This window comes from Geospiza fortis, unplaced genomic scaffold, assembly GCF_000277835.1.
Source record: "Geospiza fortis unplaced genomic scaffold, GeoFor_1.0 scaffold1425, whole genome shotgun sequence".
Lineage (NCBI taxonomy): Eukaryota > Metazoa > Chordata > Aves > Passeriformes > Thraupidae > Geospiza > Geospiza fortis.
The window spans coordinates 101,357-119,994 of NW_005054623.1; the positions used below are offsets into that span (position 1 = coordinate 101,357).

The window sequence follows — 18,638 nt, forward strand, 5'->3', positions numbered from 1 at the left end:
GTTCAATATGCTGGTAATTCTACTCGTAATCACGTACATTTCAACTAAATTGGCAAGCAGACAGGGAGAGCCTCACAGTGCTGCAGCATTAACATCTTACACTTCACATTCAGTACAGGCTTTTATGTCAGCAACAAATGCAAGGGCAGCTTCATCATTTTCCAGAAAGCCTTTTTCCTCCTCCTTTTTTTGGGAAACGGATCTCATCTCTCAACGCTTGCTTGCTTAACTGTTTTACTGTCTGAAAATACCATCAAAGGAGCCATTAAATTAGGAACTATTTTGCATTTGAGTAAAATTTCTAATGTTGTGTTGGCTCTTCAATAAAGGCAAGGACCTTCTGAAAAGGAAGGACAAATTAATAGGAAGTGTAATGTGAAAGCACCTGAGTTAAGCAGAGCAAGCCCCTCTAGGGGAGCTCTTATTCAGAAGTAGCTTTAATTTTTCCATATTGAATTTCTTTTGTAACCCCTGCAAGAGAGGGAAGAACCTGAAATACAGCCATTTTCTGAGCGGAGCTCTTGGTGTAGAGAAGTTTAATGAGGTGTATGTAACTGATGCGATGTCCTTTTACTCTGCACTTTTTGGGACATCACTTTGCCTTTTCCTGCAGCTCTGGGAGTGCTGCAGCAGAAGCTGCTGCTCAGGTACTGGCACAGCACCTGCCTCCCTCAACCTCCCCCTCCTGCAGAACCTGGGCTGCTGGGAAGCAGCACGACAAGCAGCAACAGAAGACAGCCACAGTGACGGTCCAGCCCAAGTGTCTGGGAATCAGGATTTTATTGGTCTGTTTTGCTTCCGAGGAAAAACGATTCCTTCATGATAAATTATGTATTTTGGCACATCATTAAAATGCAATGACTACTCTTTCTGGATTGCCAAGATTAGCAATTTGACACCCATTACCATAAACATTTAATCTATGTGGAAGAAAGAATAATTGCTTTGGGTATAGGGATGTACCTGAAAAAAACATTTTATCTATCCTTCAGACAAAAGGACAAGAAAGCTTCATTTGTCTTTGTGCACTCTCTTAGCAGAGCTGACACTACAGAAAGAGCAAGAGAAAAAACAAAACCTTTGGCTTTTTCTGCAAAGTGTTTTGCTGGCAGAGAACAGGCATCGCAATTTTCCCTCTAAGTGTCAATAAAGTATCAGCCTGCAGCCCAATTATGTGCCCCCTAAGGTACATCAGCATTGGTTTTTACTGTCCAATAGAAGAAAAAAATTAAGGAGCCACTACTTCACCTTAGGGTCCAAACTTATGCGTCCAGCGAAGGATCCTTAAAATATAAAGAGTCACTTTGGAAAATGTTGCTCAAATGCGTTCAATAAAAAGTTTTCTCATCAGGATACACTGTTTTAAATGTCACCAGGCCTTCCTTTAGAGTTGTTTTTTTTATCCCACACAATAATGATCTTGATGATAGTGCAATTATGTATTTTCAAGTAATTAGTCTCTTTCATCTACGAAAATCATTTGAACGACCAAGAGATTTAAGAAACATTTCTAACTTCCTTCACCAACTTCTCACTTCTTGGAGGCTGAGGTACCAGCTAATGAGAATTAAGCTAATTACTGCAAGGTAACTTGAAGGTTATAAATACTTGGCACCAATAGCATTTAATAAAGCCACTTAATTAGCATGCTGTTTTCAGGGTTCGGTCTGAACTTTGGCTTTATTAGCAGTTAATTACACTGTACTTAGATGAAAGAGGTTACCGTTACTAAACAGCTAAACGATCTCGTTATTTTGCAGTTAGTAGAAATAAAATCCTGCATTTCTTTTAATTAAAGGTCAAAAAAAAACCCCCAGCTGAGTTGAAACAGAACTAATAAAACATCCTACAGCTACCTATTTTCCTGCGGATTTTGGTCAGATAGTTTTCAATAGAAACCTTGCTAGCTGCATTTTTACCTAATACTTGACCTGCTTATGTAACACCAAGTATTAAGAGGCAAGTTCTCAGAGTATAAAAGAACTAAGAACAAAACCCAAGTGTCTCTAAAATGCATTTAGAATCTCTTGGTATTTTTAAGTTCTAGCGATGCAGCGATGGTCAGTACAGAGGCAATGTGAGGTCTGTGAGCCCCAGTGGAAGCACTCTGGTAGCTGAGCTGCAGTCACACACAGCCCCAGAGCTGCCTCAGCCCCGAGCACGACAGACCATCCCTCAGATGCTGTTCCAGGTCACTTCTGGGCCACTCTGCTCTGCCTGCTTAGTCTGCCTTGTCTCCATTGCACCCCACCGGCAGCAGATAAATTCTAAGGGTTGTTCATTGATTTGTGTTGACATTTGTCTGGCTCCCAGGAAATGTAAGGCATTACACCTCTGCACCCCTCATTAGCCAACCCACGCTTCTGCAGCTTCACATCCTGTCTGCAAGGGTGCACAGTGTTCTGTCACAGATAAAACACTGCCACGGCTGTTTCCGTCCAACTGGGCATGTATTTTATAGTCACCCAGCTCAGAAAGGACAGAGGTTGTGATCTGAGCTCCCAGCTCTACATTCATTATCAACAGCACATTTGCTCCTTATTTAATGCTCCCTCACAGGCCAGCTCCAGCTGTAGCTCCTGCTGCAGGCAGCAGGCCCAGCAGGCAGATCTGGCTGCAGGACAAGGAGGGCTGCAGCACATCCCAATCCCTGAGTGGGCCCTCTCACCCTGCCACTGGCAGTGAGTAGCTGGAAACACCTGCAAGGCTCAGCTCTGGAAGAAGATCAAGGCGTAATCTCTGAGCAGCAGAGAGCTCGGGGCTCAGCTGATGCACAAGCAGCTGCAGCTGGGGCACTGCACCAGCTCTGCTCTGACAAGTCTGTCAGTGGCCACCTCACTCTGCCCAAAGCGCCGACATCTTAGAGGTGCAGTTTCAGGCCTACCTACACACCATGGCTGGTGTACAAAAGGTGATGTTCTGTAAAATACAGTTTATCACAAATTTGATTCCAAAACTGCTATTCCCAAGGTGCAATAGCCTGCAGCTCCTTTCATGCTGCTGCCTAGGACCTGCTCTCCACGTCAGGTCTCCAAAGCACCCCTTTCCCTTTCCCTTCCCATCCTATCCAGATAAGAAAGGAACAGTAACCTCACTCCAACCCCCTGCCAAGGGCAGGGACACCTTCCACCATCCCAGGTTGCTCTAAGCCCCATCCAACCTGGCCTTGGACACTTAAGGGGTGGGGACACCACAGCTTCTCTTGGCAACCTGTGCCAAGGCCTCACCACCCTCACTGTAAAAATCTCTCCTTCCTGATGTCTGATATAAATCTACTCTCTTTCAATTTAATTCCTGGACTAACAGAGGCAGACTGCGAAATAAAAAAAAACAAAATTCATTTCTTTAGGTAATGAAAGTAAAAATGTAGCGTCAGTGTTACATATATCAAATCCAAGAGAGTATGAATATGGCCTTCTGGAAAAACCTCAGCCTTACTTTTATCTTCAGTGCCAATATTCTCCGGACCTCAAAGCCTGAGCCTGGACAAACTAGGACTCACTTATCCCAAAAGGCCTACAGGCTGTGCTTCCTGCTCAGCACAGTATTACATAAAAAAGATTGCAAAGTCTGGTCTATATCATTATGTAAACAATCAGAGCTCAAGAGTGAGTGAAATTTACCTATTTTTCCAATGCACATAGAATTCAAAGCATCTAAATTTTGACACTTTTTTCCCCACAGAGTAACAATGGCCACACTTAAAATATAAACCTGTCATATGACTACAGAAGAACTCAACTCCACAAACCAAGGTACAACAAGCTGCTATTTAGGTACCTTGGAAGAAGTATTGGAGACTGCAAGCTATGTCTAAAATGCTGACACCAAGCAAAGAGAAACACCGTGGGGTTTGTTCACCTCTCAGCTGATACTTTCTCCCCCAGGTAAGACTAAAACACAGCATTTGTGTTAATGCTGAGTTCTACATACTAGAGAACAAAGAGTGTAAATCAATGAAAACTCAAACCCTGTAATCTAGAGAAAAACCAAAATAAACTGGTGGCTCTCCTTGCTTAGCAAAGCACAACAAAATTACCACATTACTGGCATATTAAATAAAGATCATTCCACGTGCTGGGCAATGCATGGATGTCACAGTTCATTCACAAATGCTTCTTAGATGTTCTTTTTTTCCTAACAGAGCCAAAAAGATTCCTCTGCTTCTAATACTCTTTCTGAATAAAAATAGCTATCTACCTCTGTCCCTATGTTTCAGGTGAGCTAAGAAAAACCAAAAGCTCTTTTTCTATGTTTCATCTTTACTGACAGAAAAAACCAATCTTTAACAAAAAAATTTTCATTTTCTCACTCTGTCTGAAGCGCCAGGTAAGATACAGATGGGAATTCAATGTTCAGCTTGCTCACCAGCCAAGGGTCACAATTTATAGTTTTCTCCTTCTCTTTATGAGTAGTTCTAAAGCTGTTGAATGAAATTCCCCAGCTACATCAGCATTGGTATCAAAGAAATTACAAAAAAAAAAAACCCAAGAGAAAGTTTCCACAAAGTAACAAATACATCTCTTTTCTCAAGCCATACTTTCACGATTATATGCAGCCAACAAAGAAATAACATAAAAACTTATTTCAAGTTAATAAGAACTTTGACAATTTCATTGGCTCCCACATAGTACCAAGTCTAAAGCATGTAACTGCAGAAAATCCCAAGACGTCTGTGAAAAAGGGGGCGATGATTTTGTTAGAAGTGTTAATGCACACCTTACCTGTTTTCATGAGTGCTCATTCCTAAAAGACAAGATTACAAAAGCTAGATGTGCCTAGATAAACATCCCAGCTGGCAAAGTCTACACTTGCAGCCTCAAACCAACACACAGGAATCCAGCTGAGCTCTGCATTTGATTTACTGCATGAGACTGAGAACATATCTTAATACAAATCCCCTGCCAATATTATATTCCTTGCAATAGCATATTTCATACTCTTTTGCCAAATCTAATTTTTCAAGACTTACATAATCATTCAACTTTCTTTTGGATATTAGCCTCTATTCTGCTGCTTTTATTGGCTATTCAGCCTACACTTAAATATCTCTGTACCTTACATTAAATATTTTTATCCATCCTCACTGTTTATACCCTGCAGACATCTGCAGCCTATTGCTTTCTGCTTTGGTCATCGTTACTTACTGCATTCTTTAGCCTTTATTTTTTCATTTTTTTGCTCAGATGTTTCCTGACTATTCTGGTCTCTAAGCACTCTCCAAATATTTCTAATCCAGTAGTGAAGAACTGAGCACAATCTTGCTAGAAATCTCAGTCAGTAAGATGAAGTACTTCACTAACGTAAAATATTTTTCATAGTCTGTTTGAATTTAAATTCAGCTTACATTACAAACTTAGATATATTTTAGTATTCATCTCGTTTTAGGAGAGTCTCAGGATTACCATTTTCAACATTTCTATTACCTTTAACAATGGCAGTGGGAAAGGACAAGGGATAAGAGGAACATCTTGCAGCATAAAATAACATTTTTTACAGAAATGCAAGATCGATTTTCAGCCTCCTTTTGAGTGCCATTAGCACTCTATTGAAGACAACTCTGAGGTATGTTTAGTCCAAGTCCACTTTAAAATGGACAAGAGACACTTGGCTTATTCCTAGGATTGCTAACACTAAAAGGCAAGTAAATGGGAGCTTGAGGAAGAGTTGTGGCTTATCAGTCCCACAAAAATGCAACCAGTGTTTCTAAACAAATCAAACCTGTCTCCTCTGGAGAGCCTTTGTCATGGGGATTTACTGACCTGTGTTGGAATGCATTTGGGGAGTATTCTTCTGCACAGTCACAGGCTTTTTTTATTTGTCCTCACCACTGTTTCTATTTTCAAATGGACTGCAGTATAATTTTGGCAATATAAAGGGGTTTTAAATTTAATTTATTACTTATCTCAGATATGAAGCTACACTTTAAGGAGCAACAGTAATTCATCTCCAGGACTGGAAAGTGAAAGAAGGAATCTCCTAAAGAGTAACTACTTCTAAAAATTGGTCATAAAGTTTTTATGGTCTGTGCACAGAAAATAAACTGGAATTGCAAATAGATAGGGAATTGCTATTCCATGAGGAGCTACACATAAACTGGCAAGCAACTGCTTTTCCTTCACATGGTTTTGTAAGCATGGTCACCTAGAATCAGTCATGTCACTGCACTGACCTTCCAGGCTGAACAGGAGAAGCAAGGCCACTTCCCATACTGCTGTACTGTGAAGGAAACAAATGAATTAGGAGTCCCACTGGATTAGGACTTCCACTCTTGTTTTTGTCTTCTCGCCAGACTGTGCCCCCTGATGTGACTGAAGAGCAGCATGGAGGAAGGCTCACTTTTGCTATCATGTTTTACACTTAATGGCTTTGATTTCTAGATCTGTCTGCAGTTTGGTTTTTATTTGTTGGCTGTGAAAGTTTTATTCTGTTCTGTTAGCAGCAGGAAGTGGATGGCTAACTTGTCACTGAAAAAGCCCAGAATAAATCTTGCAGCAGCCACTCGTACACTGCTGTTGAATCAGTGCAGCTCTGCAGGAAGCTGTAATGCATTATTATTGTTTGTATTATTGAGGTGCTTGCTGAACAAAAAGAGCCTCTGCCCAACAGAGCTCGCAATCCAAGGAAAGAGAGGGACTGACAGGACAGCAGCTCATGTTTCCATGGCCAGATGGATCGACTCAACCACTGCAGAGTTTAGGTTATGCTGACAACACTCAAAGAATGTTGAGTGTTCTGCAATTGCTGAACTCAGTTGCACTCCATTCTGCAAAAAATGCAGAATCACATGCATTTTATATCATGCCCATGAAAATGAAAATACTCACCTGCATTCCTAAAGCGTGTATTTTTAAATAGACAGAGGAAGACAGACCTTGTTAACCATGTGGCTGTGAGCCAAGAATTACCTCAGTGCAGGCTGGCACACTGGGTGGACAAAAGCATTTGTTATGGATTTCTTTGCATAGGAAGCCCTACGCTCAAGAGTAAATATATCTCTACATAATAAGTCAAGGGAAAAACCAGAAACAGCATTACCAAGTATTCAGAGTTAGATCACTTGATCTCAGGTGAGTGTCATTCCTTAAGTTTCATTTAAAAGAGCTCTTGAATCTGAAAACTCCATTGAGAACAGGAAGACACCATTGTCACATTAAGCCTAAGAATAGTAAAGTGTTCACCACCACAGAGAAATATGAGGAATTTAGAAATGAAAACAAATTACTCTGATTTTCTGGAACGATGCAAATGACTGAACCCACACTGCACAACATCTTACTTGGGAAAGCCCCAGCAGATCCACAGAAGCCATGACTTCCTTACTTTGGTTCTACCCTGAAGAAACCAAGGAGTGTATAACCAATACTCAGATCAGGTGCTGGGGTACAAGAGCTTGAAGCAAATCAACCTCTTTGCCCTCAAAGACCTCATGGGATTTACCATGCCAAGAAACAGTTTCTGCAGTCTCTCTGACAATAAAAAACTGCAACTCAAATGCATTTTTCTTCTCTTAGCTACCTGACACTGAATTTATAACAGCAGAACATGGTGCAATCCTTGACGTATCGCTGTCTCAAGACTCAGGTCTGCATTAAACATTTTTAGGTTTTCATGTACAGTGTCAGAGCATTACAATTAAAATCCGAACCAAACAAAAAACTCCATCAGATTCAGTTACTCCAGTACTGCAAAACTAAACAGAGGGGAAAAAATACAGAAATTCATTTTCCAAAGAAAACCAAACACAAAATACCTGATGAAACAAACAAGAATTTCACCAAAAGCAGAACTAATGGAAACCACTGAATTTACAGGAATGAAGGCTGCAATACCAAAACTGCATGCACGGTTTTTATCATCATCCACCATGGATAAACTGCTAAATTAAAATCAGAACCAAGCTTATTCCATGGATTTGGAGGTGTCGAGCTCACACAGGTGCAGAACAGGAGGAAGAGGCCCACAAGAAATTACCAGCATTGCTCTGGCAGCCCCAGATGTATCACACTCAATGCAGAACCAGCTCACCTGCATCCCTGTGGCCCCTCTGCAGTCCTCTTGCTCTGGGATAGGATTTTTATCATGCTTTTAACTTCAAACATCAGTATGATTTTAACAAAAAGAGCTGGGGCTCTATTGAGCAGCAGCTGTGTCCATCTTACTAGATTAAAATTCTCAGAGGCTGGCACATAAACCAAACTGCTTTTAGAAGTTAGATGTTATGGTGACTGACTGGTAGAATGTACTATATGCAGGTAGCAGCCCATAAAATATGTAAGACAATTTTTGTAACTTTTTTTAAAATTGTATTTAAATTCTGGTATCTAAGTCTCTACTGTCTCACAGTGTACAACATTCCACACTACTACAGCTGACACAATATGCTCAAGTAAACCAGTCTTGCTAGGGCATCAGACAGCTACAGCAACACCCCAGTCAGTAATTTTCCTTCTCCTCGACACTTCTGAAAAACTGAATGCATTTTTTACCTGCTATTTCCAACAAGTGAGTAAGAAATAGCTTAGCAGCTTCAGGTCAAATTAAGGAAGAATGTATGTAAACACACAGCAGACACATTCCACAATGGTATACAGGTATTACAGCTAACCAACTGGGAATGCAGAATGATTTAGCACAACAAAAGTTCATCATCATTAATTTCTTATGAAATTTAAAGATGTGATTAAAAAGATTTTTTGAACATCCCCGAAGGAAAGATTTATGGCTCAGTGGTTCTGCAGCTGACACATTTGATGACACATCTGTCATTTCTCTTCTGATAACCTTCTACGTGATCCTACAGATAAAGAAGCAATTAACTTAGAGCATTAGACTTCCTCCTGTGACAGGGACCATCCTTTGTCTTGACAATTCAGGCTTTCTGCCTGAACCTTTTAGCCCTTCTGCCTTAACACAATATATAGAACATTCTGTTCCAAGGCAAATATTTAGGTCATTCCTGTGCATGAAAAACTGAAGAGCACATGAATAGATTTTTAGAATTTATAGCCAAGTGGTCTGCTTTGCCTTGGGAAGTTCTGGTTCCTTTCCATGCATGTTGCAGAGGGTGAAAAGATGCTTAATGGGTTTTAAATAACTGCAATAATTTAAGTGGTGCTGAGTAATGTGGATGAATTTAATACAGGGAATATACAATTAGCTCTTAGTGGGGAAATCTGTTATTAAACAGAACTATATTAAACAAAAGGTTAGGCCACCAATGTGACTAAGAAAGCAATAAAGAAGTGACAGCACTGGCTATGGAAAATGGAAGAGGACTGATCCGACCCAATACAAATGTTTATATTTGATGCCAGTCACTCTGGAAACAATTTATGAAACAAAGCCACATACTTTTAAGGTGCAATTCACTTAACCAGAGCCTCCCTGAAGATGAGCTGTTTTTCTGTGTTTATGTCTACTCTGGGAATTTACAGGAGTAGCTCCATTAGAGGTGTCTGCCTTATGAACCTTAACATCCAGGCAAGATGAGAGACTGTATGGAGACTGAAGGGCTAGGAATTGATTCCTTTTGGCTGAACCCTCTCCATTACCAGAACAATGTTTATCACAGCTCTTTTCTCCAGTTCTCCAGTGTTAATGCTGGGGGACTGCAGCCTGATCTTGTATTGCCCACTGCCATGCACATATACACTAACAGATGCACTGCCCAAGCACTCCCAAACCAGAATGATACATAAGGATCTACCATCCCATTCCAATAATGGATATGGTTATTATGAAGATTTTTCCTTGGCAATTATAAAGAATAACTACAGGCATAGAAAAAGGTTAGGCTTACCTGAAGAAATCCCCATCCTGACTTCAATTCAGTCTCTTTTGAAAAGCACACAAAGGACCAGGCAGTCAAGAGGAGCTCAAACAGCTAATTATTAGGACAAAATAATTTGGCAGTGTTCTAATTTCTCATTTGAAAAATCTGATTAACTCTCAAGGAACTCCAGCAAGTGCATATATTGGGGAAATGAAGGGAAAGGTGGATGGCCTAGACCACCAGCACGGAACAAACTGTCATCAAGAAAAAACCCCACATTTAATTTCCCCTCTTTTATCATCTGCTTCTCCCTTGAAAAATCTCAATGCTTTATAGTAATAAAAATTTCACCAAGAGTAACTCTAACAAAAGAAGATATTAAATTAGTAGACTATCAGCCAGGACAATCACAGTCTATTAAGATAAACTTACTCTGTGGATATCTAGATAGATTTTTCTCTGTATGTCCATTTAAATGAATTATTTGCACTGCACAGGCTCTTAAGTCTTTCTAAAAGAAACAAGGAAAATAAAATATAACATTGTCACAGCCTAATGGTCCCTCCTGCCTGACAGACAATAGGAGAGAAAAAACCACTGAAAAATGAATGTTGAGTTGATTATTACCAAGCTCATTTTCAAAGTGGGAGGCAATTAGACCATGGAAACACTCTCTTCCATTATTTCTGTTTTACCAGAGGGAGATAAAGTACAGAAATATAAGGATGGATGGTTATTGTTGATGTACAGTGACAGCTACTCCTTATCTTACATCGAAGAAATGTGTTCCATCAGCCTGGATGTTACACACAGACTGGCAAGTCTCTAACAGGTACTTATTCAAAGAATCTGAGCCACTGTTTCAAGTTGTTGGGGTTCTTTTTGTTTTGTTTGTAAATGAAGAAGCTGTGGTGAAACTAGAATAAACTTAATCTGCTGTTTAACAAAACAAAGCATCTACAACAGAATTTAGGTTGATAAACTATGTTTGTAAAACATTTTCAGAAGGGCTCTTTACACTTGTGTTCCTGACACTATAGGTACTCGAGCTGAAGTAGCACCACTTTGCCTCCTCTTTAGAGGTACAGAAGACACTCATTTTGGAAGGCCTGCTTTTAATCTGACCTCAATATATAACACTGATAAAGTATTACCACTAAACCTTATAATAGTAATTTTTCCATGTACTTAATTCCAGTTCACATACTTTAAAGGAGAGGGAAGTTAAGCTTTAATGGGTTAAGCACCCACATATTAATTATTCTGGCCACTTTGGAAATCTATTTTAGATATCTAAAGAAGAAACTCCTTTGAAACCATGATCTTACATGCAGTCAGGATCTCTCTCCTTGGAGAGACTGTCTCCTTGGAGACACTCAAAAGGCACCTGGCCATGACCCAGCTTGAGCAGGGGGTTGAGAGCAGATGACCACCTGAGTTTTGATACTGGTTCTGCATTAACCGTCCAGTTTCTGAACTCTGTCCAATCCACAAAGCAGCCAGAACCAACCCTAGAGATCTTGTGGCTCTTGGGAGATTGCTTAAGTTTCAGATTGACTAGCATTAATAGAATACTGGTAGAAACCCTCACCTTACTCTCCTCCAGCTCCCAGCCCTAGCTGCTGTGAGTATACCCAGAAAATATTATCAAGGAGATATGTCAAACAAAATTAAATCACAAAAGGGCATCCGCCTTAATTCTACATTGCCAGTAGTTAAAATGTAAGCTTGGTGGAAATGAGCTAATCTTGAGTACTGAAATGATACAAAGTCTACATTTAGAACCTCTTTTCACACTAGTAGCACCCAATTCTCCGTCACAGTCACTGCAGCAGAACTCAGTAAAACCCTTGTTTAATGAGATGTCATCTATCTGCAAATACACTTTACAATAACGTATTTCTAACTACTGCAAATTGATTTTGTTTCATTCCTTCCACATGTCATTGTGCCACCGAGGATAACTCCTTTGATATTAATAGTAATGAAGATGCATTGCATCTGACAGCCCTAACAACATGTTTAATACAATATTTTAACTACAAGTAGATGAAGAATTAGAAGGGAACAGTTTTTTTAGGTTCCATTGTTTCGGAACACAGTCTGTATAAAAGAAATTATCCTACTTAAAAGTTATTTCCACTTTGATATTACTTCTATTTAATTTGACAGTTTTATTTTGGGAAGATTACTTTCTGACATACTGCAAATTATTTTCCCCAAACAATATGGTTTATCCTTCTGTATCTGCTGTAATCAAATTTGTCTCAATAGTCTCCTGTTTCTGGTATGTAACTCTGGCAATTAAATATCCTAACTTATTTTAAAATGACAATCCTAAGGTGTCACTTACAAAGAGAAACAATACAAAACATGCTGTCTCCAACTGCTGTTGCACAACTCAGTGATGGATTTATTCAGGCTTATTTCACTCACTTTGTTACCAGAAAGTGTTGCTGCTGGAGAACAACACACATTCTGCCATTGAAGTTTGTCAGATCTGACTCTTTTCCTGCCATCTGAGTTTGCATTTAGGAGACTCTCCAAGCATGCTCCCTCACCTAATTCAAACATTGCCATCGTGCTCTCCACCGGAAAACAATTTAGGAAGCTTACGCTTGATTTCTGTTCTCTCCCACCTGATTTGTTTGCCTAAGGAAAACACCCACTTAACAAGGATGCAAATCTCATTTCCAATTGCATCTACAGAGGATGTTTTGGAAAAGAGTGTATGCTGCAATTTTAAAGCAAATTAAAAGTTTAACTGCAGGGTCAAGCCTTTTGTTTAAGGAAGCACTGTATGCAGAGCTGCTGTAGCTTGACAAATATATTAACACTGAAAAAACCCAAAAACATGGTTAAAAATGAAACAAAAATAACCCATTGCACATGGTGCTGTCCTAGTCTTTCCTTCTTGCAGTTCCTCATCCTATTAACCAAGTTCTAAGAAAACTTTCTCCCTTATTTTTAGCACAAATAGGGCAACAATCAGTATGATACAGATTATTAGCTTCTAGACCGAGGTGAGAAAGGTGACCTACTACTACCTGCTTTGGGACTCCTCACAAAAAGCACAGAAGAAATACTTACAGGAAGAAATAACGTTAAGACGTTAGTGCTACTGACCAACAACTATCACCTCACTTGAACAGCATAACAGAATGGAAAAGGACCTTCAGGAATGTACAACTCTAAACATAACAATGGAAATTGTCAAGTCATTTAGTGACAGAATGAGCTTTTAAGACCATGAATAACACAAACCCTCCTTGCAAGCAAGCACCATTAAACAGAGATGAGAGAGGTGAAATGCTGCAAGCAACCCCTGACATCCCAACCTATTTCAAACAGTCAGTAACCCTGTCCACTCTTCAAAGTTTATTCTGACATTTATTGTTGCTCACTGCATTTACCGCCTGCTTGTAAGACTCTCAACATGTGCATTAAATATGAACAGCTCCAGGGTGGAGCCCTGAAGTTCCAAGTATGAACAACTATCCACTTTCAGATTAAAAAAATCACGTTGCTGTAATGACCATTAGTTTGTGCACATACTTTACCTGTACATCGTTGGTGTTCATCCTTGTTCCATCCTTGCCAACGAAGATATCATCTATGTCAACCAGAATGTACCTATCCAAGGATAGTGTGAGCTTCTTTCCAGAGAGGAAAGAGATGGCATCTATAAAAATCAGCTTGTGCAGCCAAAAATTCAAGTTATTGCCGAAAAGGACTCGTTGAATCCCATCGTGGAGCCCCAAGTCATGAATTACCGTGGCATAGAGAGCACTTATAGCAGCAGGTGGAGAAAGGTTTTCTGGTGTCTTTACTTTTGCAAATATCACTGGTTGATAAGTTGTGTGATTAATCTGGAAAACGGCCCAGTCATTTCCAAGCAAGGGCCCTTTCTCAAGCTTAGAAGGTTTAGTCACATGGAGCACTGGGGAATGAGGGTTAATGCAACAGTCCTTAATAGCCAGATTGCTGTGGACATGGAAAGGAAAACCCTTCCACTGAAAGCTCTGCAAGCTGTTCTCATTGCCTTTGTGAAATCCAATCACACCCACACCATATTCTATACAGTACTTATCTAGAAGGCCTCTGTTCCAAGAGTCCATGTTCACGTACTTAAGAATATTTTCATATACTATGAGAGCGTACTTGCCTTTGTTTTTGTCTATAAGCACTGGGAGGTCGCCTTTCCCAGATGCAATCTCAATGTGAAACTGAAACCTGCTAGATTCCAGAATGGTTACGATATCCTGGCCTAATGCTGAGTACTGGCTTTCCACAAACACCAGCACTACAAGGTCTGTCCTCAGGGGATCAACAGGCTTCGTGGTCTTCATCTCCATCAGCTTGTATGGCAACAGTTGAGGATCACCACATTCCGCTTCTGAAGAGGTTTCAGGAAGTTCATTTTCCTGTTTGTAGCCATTATACAAGTAGTAGGCAGAAATAACTACGCTCACCATACAAAAAGTGGCCAGCAAAATTACTGTTCTTTGAAAATGTCTGTGAAGTTTCAGGATAAAACTCATGGTGTTTACTTGCCTTAGACAGCTCTCAACAGCAGCATGAAAAACAAACACAGATTCTCAACAACTTGTTCCAGTCCTCTGAAATATTTATGTCACCATTGCAGCACACACATCTATCTTCCAGAGAGCTTTACTGAAGGTACAGTCTAGAACAAAAGAAAATCAGATTTAAATGAGACACCACCTTGTGAAGAATCATCTGCTTAAACTAATGGGGAGCAAAGAAATCACTGCCAGCCAGAGGTTTGGAGACCAACAGCTCAACATTTTGCAATAATACATTTTTTTCTGCTCCCACTACTTGCCATGTGCATTTGAAGGTCTCTAAATCTCACAGGTTCCTCAACTCAGAGGATCAAATAAAGCAGGCAGAGGCACTGAAAAGCAAGACATAAAAGGAAAGTATTTGCAGTGTTTTAGAAATTCTTTTTACCTGAAGATAAAAGTTAACTCCAAGTAGAGAATTGCTAACAACCAAAGTATTGAAGAAAATTTATAACCTGTAAAAAGCTGGGGCAACATGGTTAAACAAATTCTATCTTGTATTAGTTTTTCAAAGAACCAAGAACATGCACATCTTAACTCTTGTACAAACATATACTGATACACTCTATGTTATATCTATTAGAGGAATTTTTTTAAGCAAAACTTGCTTCCTGCAACATTAGAGGAAAACAAAGCATTTTTCTGGACTGTGGAGTTTTGTAAGCTGTTAGAAGCATTTCTTTGCATTAAAAAAACCCATAGAACAATCAAGCTCTTAAATTTGAGAAGAGAAAGTAATAAATCAAAAGTTAAACCTAACATGTAGATCACCTAAGGATATACTTATGTTCTATCTTGTACTTAAGGAAAGAGTAATTTTTCAAGCCAGCAGTACAACTGCGGTCAAAACTCCCTAGTAAAACAACTGGCTGGTGTGACAAGCATAAAAAAATGATCATAAGGCATAAACAAAGGTTCAAAGCAGATTTTGAAAAATATTAAGTGTGTCAAGATCTAGAACATGCCACTGTAACTTCAGTGTAGTTTGCACCCAGGCCTATTTGGAAATGGGATTACAGTAGGGTGTGGCATTAACATGGTCATTTCCCAACTGAGAGGTTAATCCTTCCATTCCTGGTTGGGTTTTTTTTTTTGTCCTACATTGTAAGCAAATTGGTCTTTCACTCCAGATTTTCAAAAGGGCTAAAAAAAGTTATGTACTTAACAATACCTATATAACGTCCAGAAATTTAATTAAACCCTGAAGACTGATCTTCCTAGTGCCACGATGAGCATAAAGTAATAATAAATGAGAAAAATCATATGAGGAGAAAAAGAAACTCCAAGTCATTCTATTCATCAAAACTGCAAAATTCAGCATGAACAGCAAGTGTACGTGAGCTGTCTCATTCATAGTTAAGATTCATAGCAAGATTCCTTCTGTCTGGATAGATTCTGCTTTGGATAGATTTTAGTCTCCTCACCTTCTACTCACAGATAACTGTTTATCAACCCCTCCTCTTCTGGGAAGCCTTAAATTCAGCCTTGAACCCTACCTGCAGCTGCACAAAGTCCTGCTCAAAGCTTTTGGGCAGGAGACCTGCCTTTCACCCAGGCTCACTAATTAGTGTTAGATTAAAATAACATAACTCCAGCTTCCTGGGTTTTATCTTATGTATAAAGACCAAGCAACAGTATGAAGGTACCTTCAGAAGAACTCAACATTCTTAGTAACTGAAATGTCCAATCCTTGACACACTAGCTTCAAGAATATCAGTCTGGATGGCATAACAGAGCTATTTAACATGGTAACAAGTCAGGTGACAAAGAGAAGTTCCATCCTGAATGCGTTAACACCAGAGAGAGATTTCCAGACAGATGATTTTTCATTACACACACGAAGGGTTCTCTTCATTTTGCATTTCCAATTCAGCTGCCTGAATGCCAAGAAACACATAATTTTAGTGCCTAAATTTAACACTGACTGCATTCTGTAGAAAAGCTGTACACACACCCATTTCTCTTTGATAACCACAGATCTGGCTGGTCTATATACAAAAAAAATGAGAATTGACACTGACCTAAGCTCACAGCAAGGAAGGGCTGATGAGACAGAGCTGTTTGAACAGGATATTTCACAAGGGTTGCAACCTAAGAAACATTTGCAGCAAGGACACGGTTCCTAATGCCATTCCTTAGAGAGGAAAATCTGGAGCCAGCCCAGACACCCGTGTTTTCTTCAAGAAAAGCCCTGCCATTGTATCCTCGGCTCCTAATTGCAGGTACCCCCTGGGGCTACAGAGTGCAGCTGTAAGGAGGAGTGGCTGGAACTGCCAAGACAGATGTGAGGTTCGACTGGGAGGAATGAAGAATTCTCCGAGGCAGCAGGACACAGCCAGACTTGGCACACTTCCTGCTGGAGGCAGTCAGGAAGTGGGATGGAACAGAGCAAGGCACAAGGCTTAAATGCACACTCTCCTGGATCAGCTTGAGGCTTAGGTCATTTTCACTTGCTTAAGGATTGGCAGGAGTTCCAAAGAATATAGAAAGAAGAAAACAAAAATGTCAAAGAGAACATGCATTTTACAATATCAACAGTCTCAAAGCCTTGACAAGGTACAGCTGCTTTCCTCGAGGGACAGCAGCATTTTCCCCTGAGCAATAGTCCTTGCCAGATATTCTAGTGCTGTATTGCAGCAGCATGCTAAAACAACTCACAATGCACCCCCTCGACAGTGACATCCTTGGGATGCACCACACCACACACTGAGGGACCTATGGAGATCGTGACAGTGACCTTTATCACATCTCTAGACATGGCTTCAGGGAAGATGCTCCCTGCTTGCTATCATTTCCTACAGTAAAACCAGACAAAAAGCGTAATCCTCAATATACCTACAGCGAGTAAGCTGTGAGAAGCAGCATTTCAGAAGAGGATAGTACTTGAGGAGTCTTACTTTCATGACCAAAGAATGCAATACTTTACCAAAGAAAGGAGAAGTCATGATAGTTTCAACATCAATAAAAAATATCCAAGTATAAGAAAAAGGCTTAAAGGAAAAACCCAGAAAGAGTCTAGAAAGTCTTCACAAGAGTTCAAGCTTGTTAGCATTGTTTTGGTGAAAAAACATGAAAAAGACCCACAGATAATATCAGCAGTGTCAGCTCTTTTTGATTTCTACAGTCATGTGGAATTCGGTGACAGAGGAATATGGTCACACCTGTACCTCAAAGCACTTGAAAACATGAGTCAGATATTATATGAATCCAAAGCTCAGTAATGCTGATGTTGCAATAAATTTTACCTATAAAATAATTTATATGGTATTTTTTCATGGTCTGAAGCAACAAAACTTGCCTGTTTTTTTTTTTTGTCTAGAACTTTATTGCTTTAAAAGAACCTGCATTTGATCTCCTATTTTGCATTTTCATGCCACTGTGTTAAAATTCAGACCAGGACCTTTTACCTCTACTGCTCAAAGTAGGAAGTATTAAAATGCTCCCTTAAGGTGAAAATTAGCATCTTTGAATATTCAGAATTTGGTTTTTAACTTACAGACTCACTATGGAGAAGATCTTGCTGAGAGAAAGCTGAGTCATGGAAGCAAGTTTTGCATTTTGTTATGAACACAGACAGCAAGGCTCAATGCTCTTGTAATCTACTGCATCTACTGGTTTCTGCAGCCCAGAACGAGCTCATGTGAAAATCTTGCTGGTACAGGAAAGAAATATCACCTCATTTTAAGCAGAAGATTTACTATTCTGAACATACTGCTGGGCAGTCACAATTACAGGCATCTGCAGGCAGCCAGAATGAAACAGATGCATTTGAATAGAGATCTTCAATTTGGATTGATTTGGGGGCTTTATAACTTGTTCTGCTTGTTCTGTTTCAGGTTTTTTTAATTCACTAACAAAGTAGCACTGATGACAGAAGAAATACTGTGAGGAACCCCAAAGACCCAAAGGACACCATCAGTGAGTTCCTACCACTTGCAGCTTCCTTTAGTTTGTTGTTTTACTGCTGAGCATAAAAACAAATTCTTGGCTTCTGTAAATCATTTCCCCCTGATAACCCTCATGGAAACTCTTCCACAAGACAATACAAGCTGGGAATGCAGCTTAGTAAATTCTTCACAGAGGTTCTCAATCCAGAAACTGCACAGGCACATAGAACTGAAAAGAATTTTAAAAGATGTCTGGTAAAGTTGAATCATGAGTATCAACGTCATTTTTAAAATGACAAGAAACTTTTTTTTGCTGTCCTAATATCAAGATTAAAGCAATGGGCTCAACTAAAATATCCATAAATAAGTGAGAAATTGTTCTCAGATCAA

The 18,638-nt window shown here is 39.7% G+C and overlaps 1 protein-coding gene across 1 annotated transcript in view; it reads right to left on the reverse strand.

Annotated features, from left to right (window-relative positions):
- Positions 1-14,482, reverse strand: part of LOC102042999 (bifunctional heparan sulfate N-deacetylase/N-sulfotransferase 3) — a 45,820-nt gene extending 31,338 nt beyond the window's left edge. The window contains exon 1 of the mRNA XM_005430378.2: positions 13,336-14,482. Within this exon, the coding sequence (XP_005430435.1) occupies positions 13,336-14,316 (981 nt within the window). The 5' untranslated portion in view covers positions 14,317-14,482. The remainder of the gene's footprint in view (positions 1-13,335) is intronic.
- Positions 14,483-18,638: the final 4,156 nt, after the last annotated feature.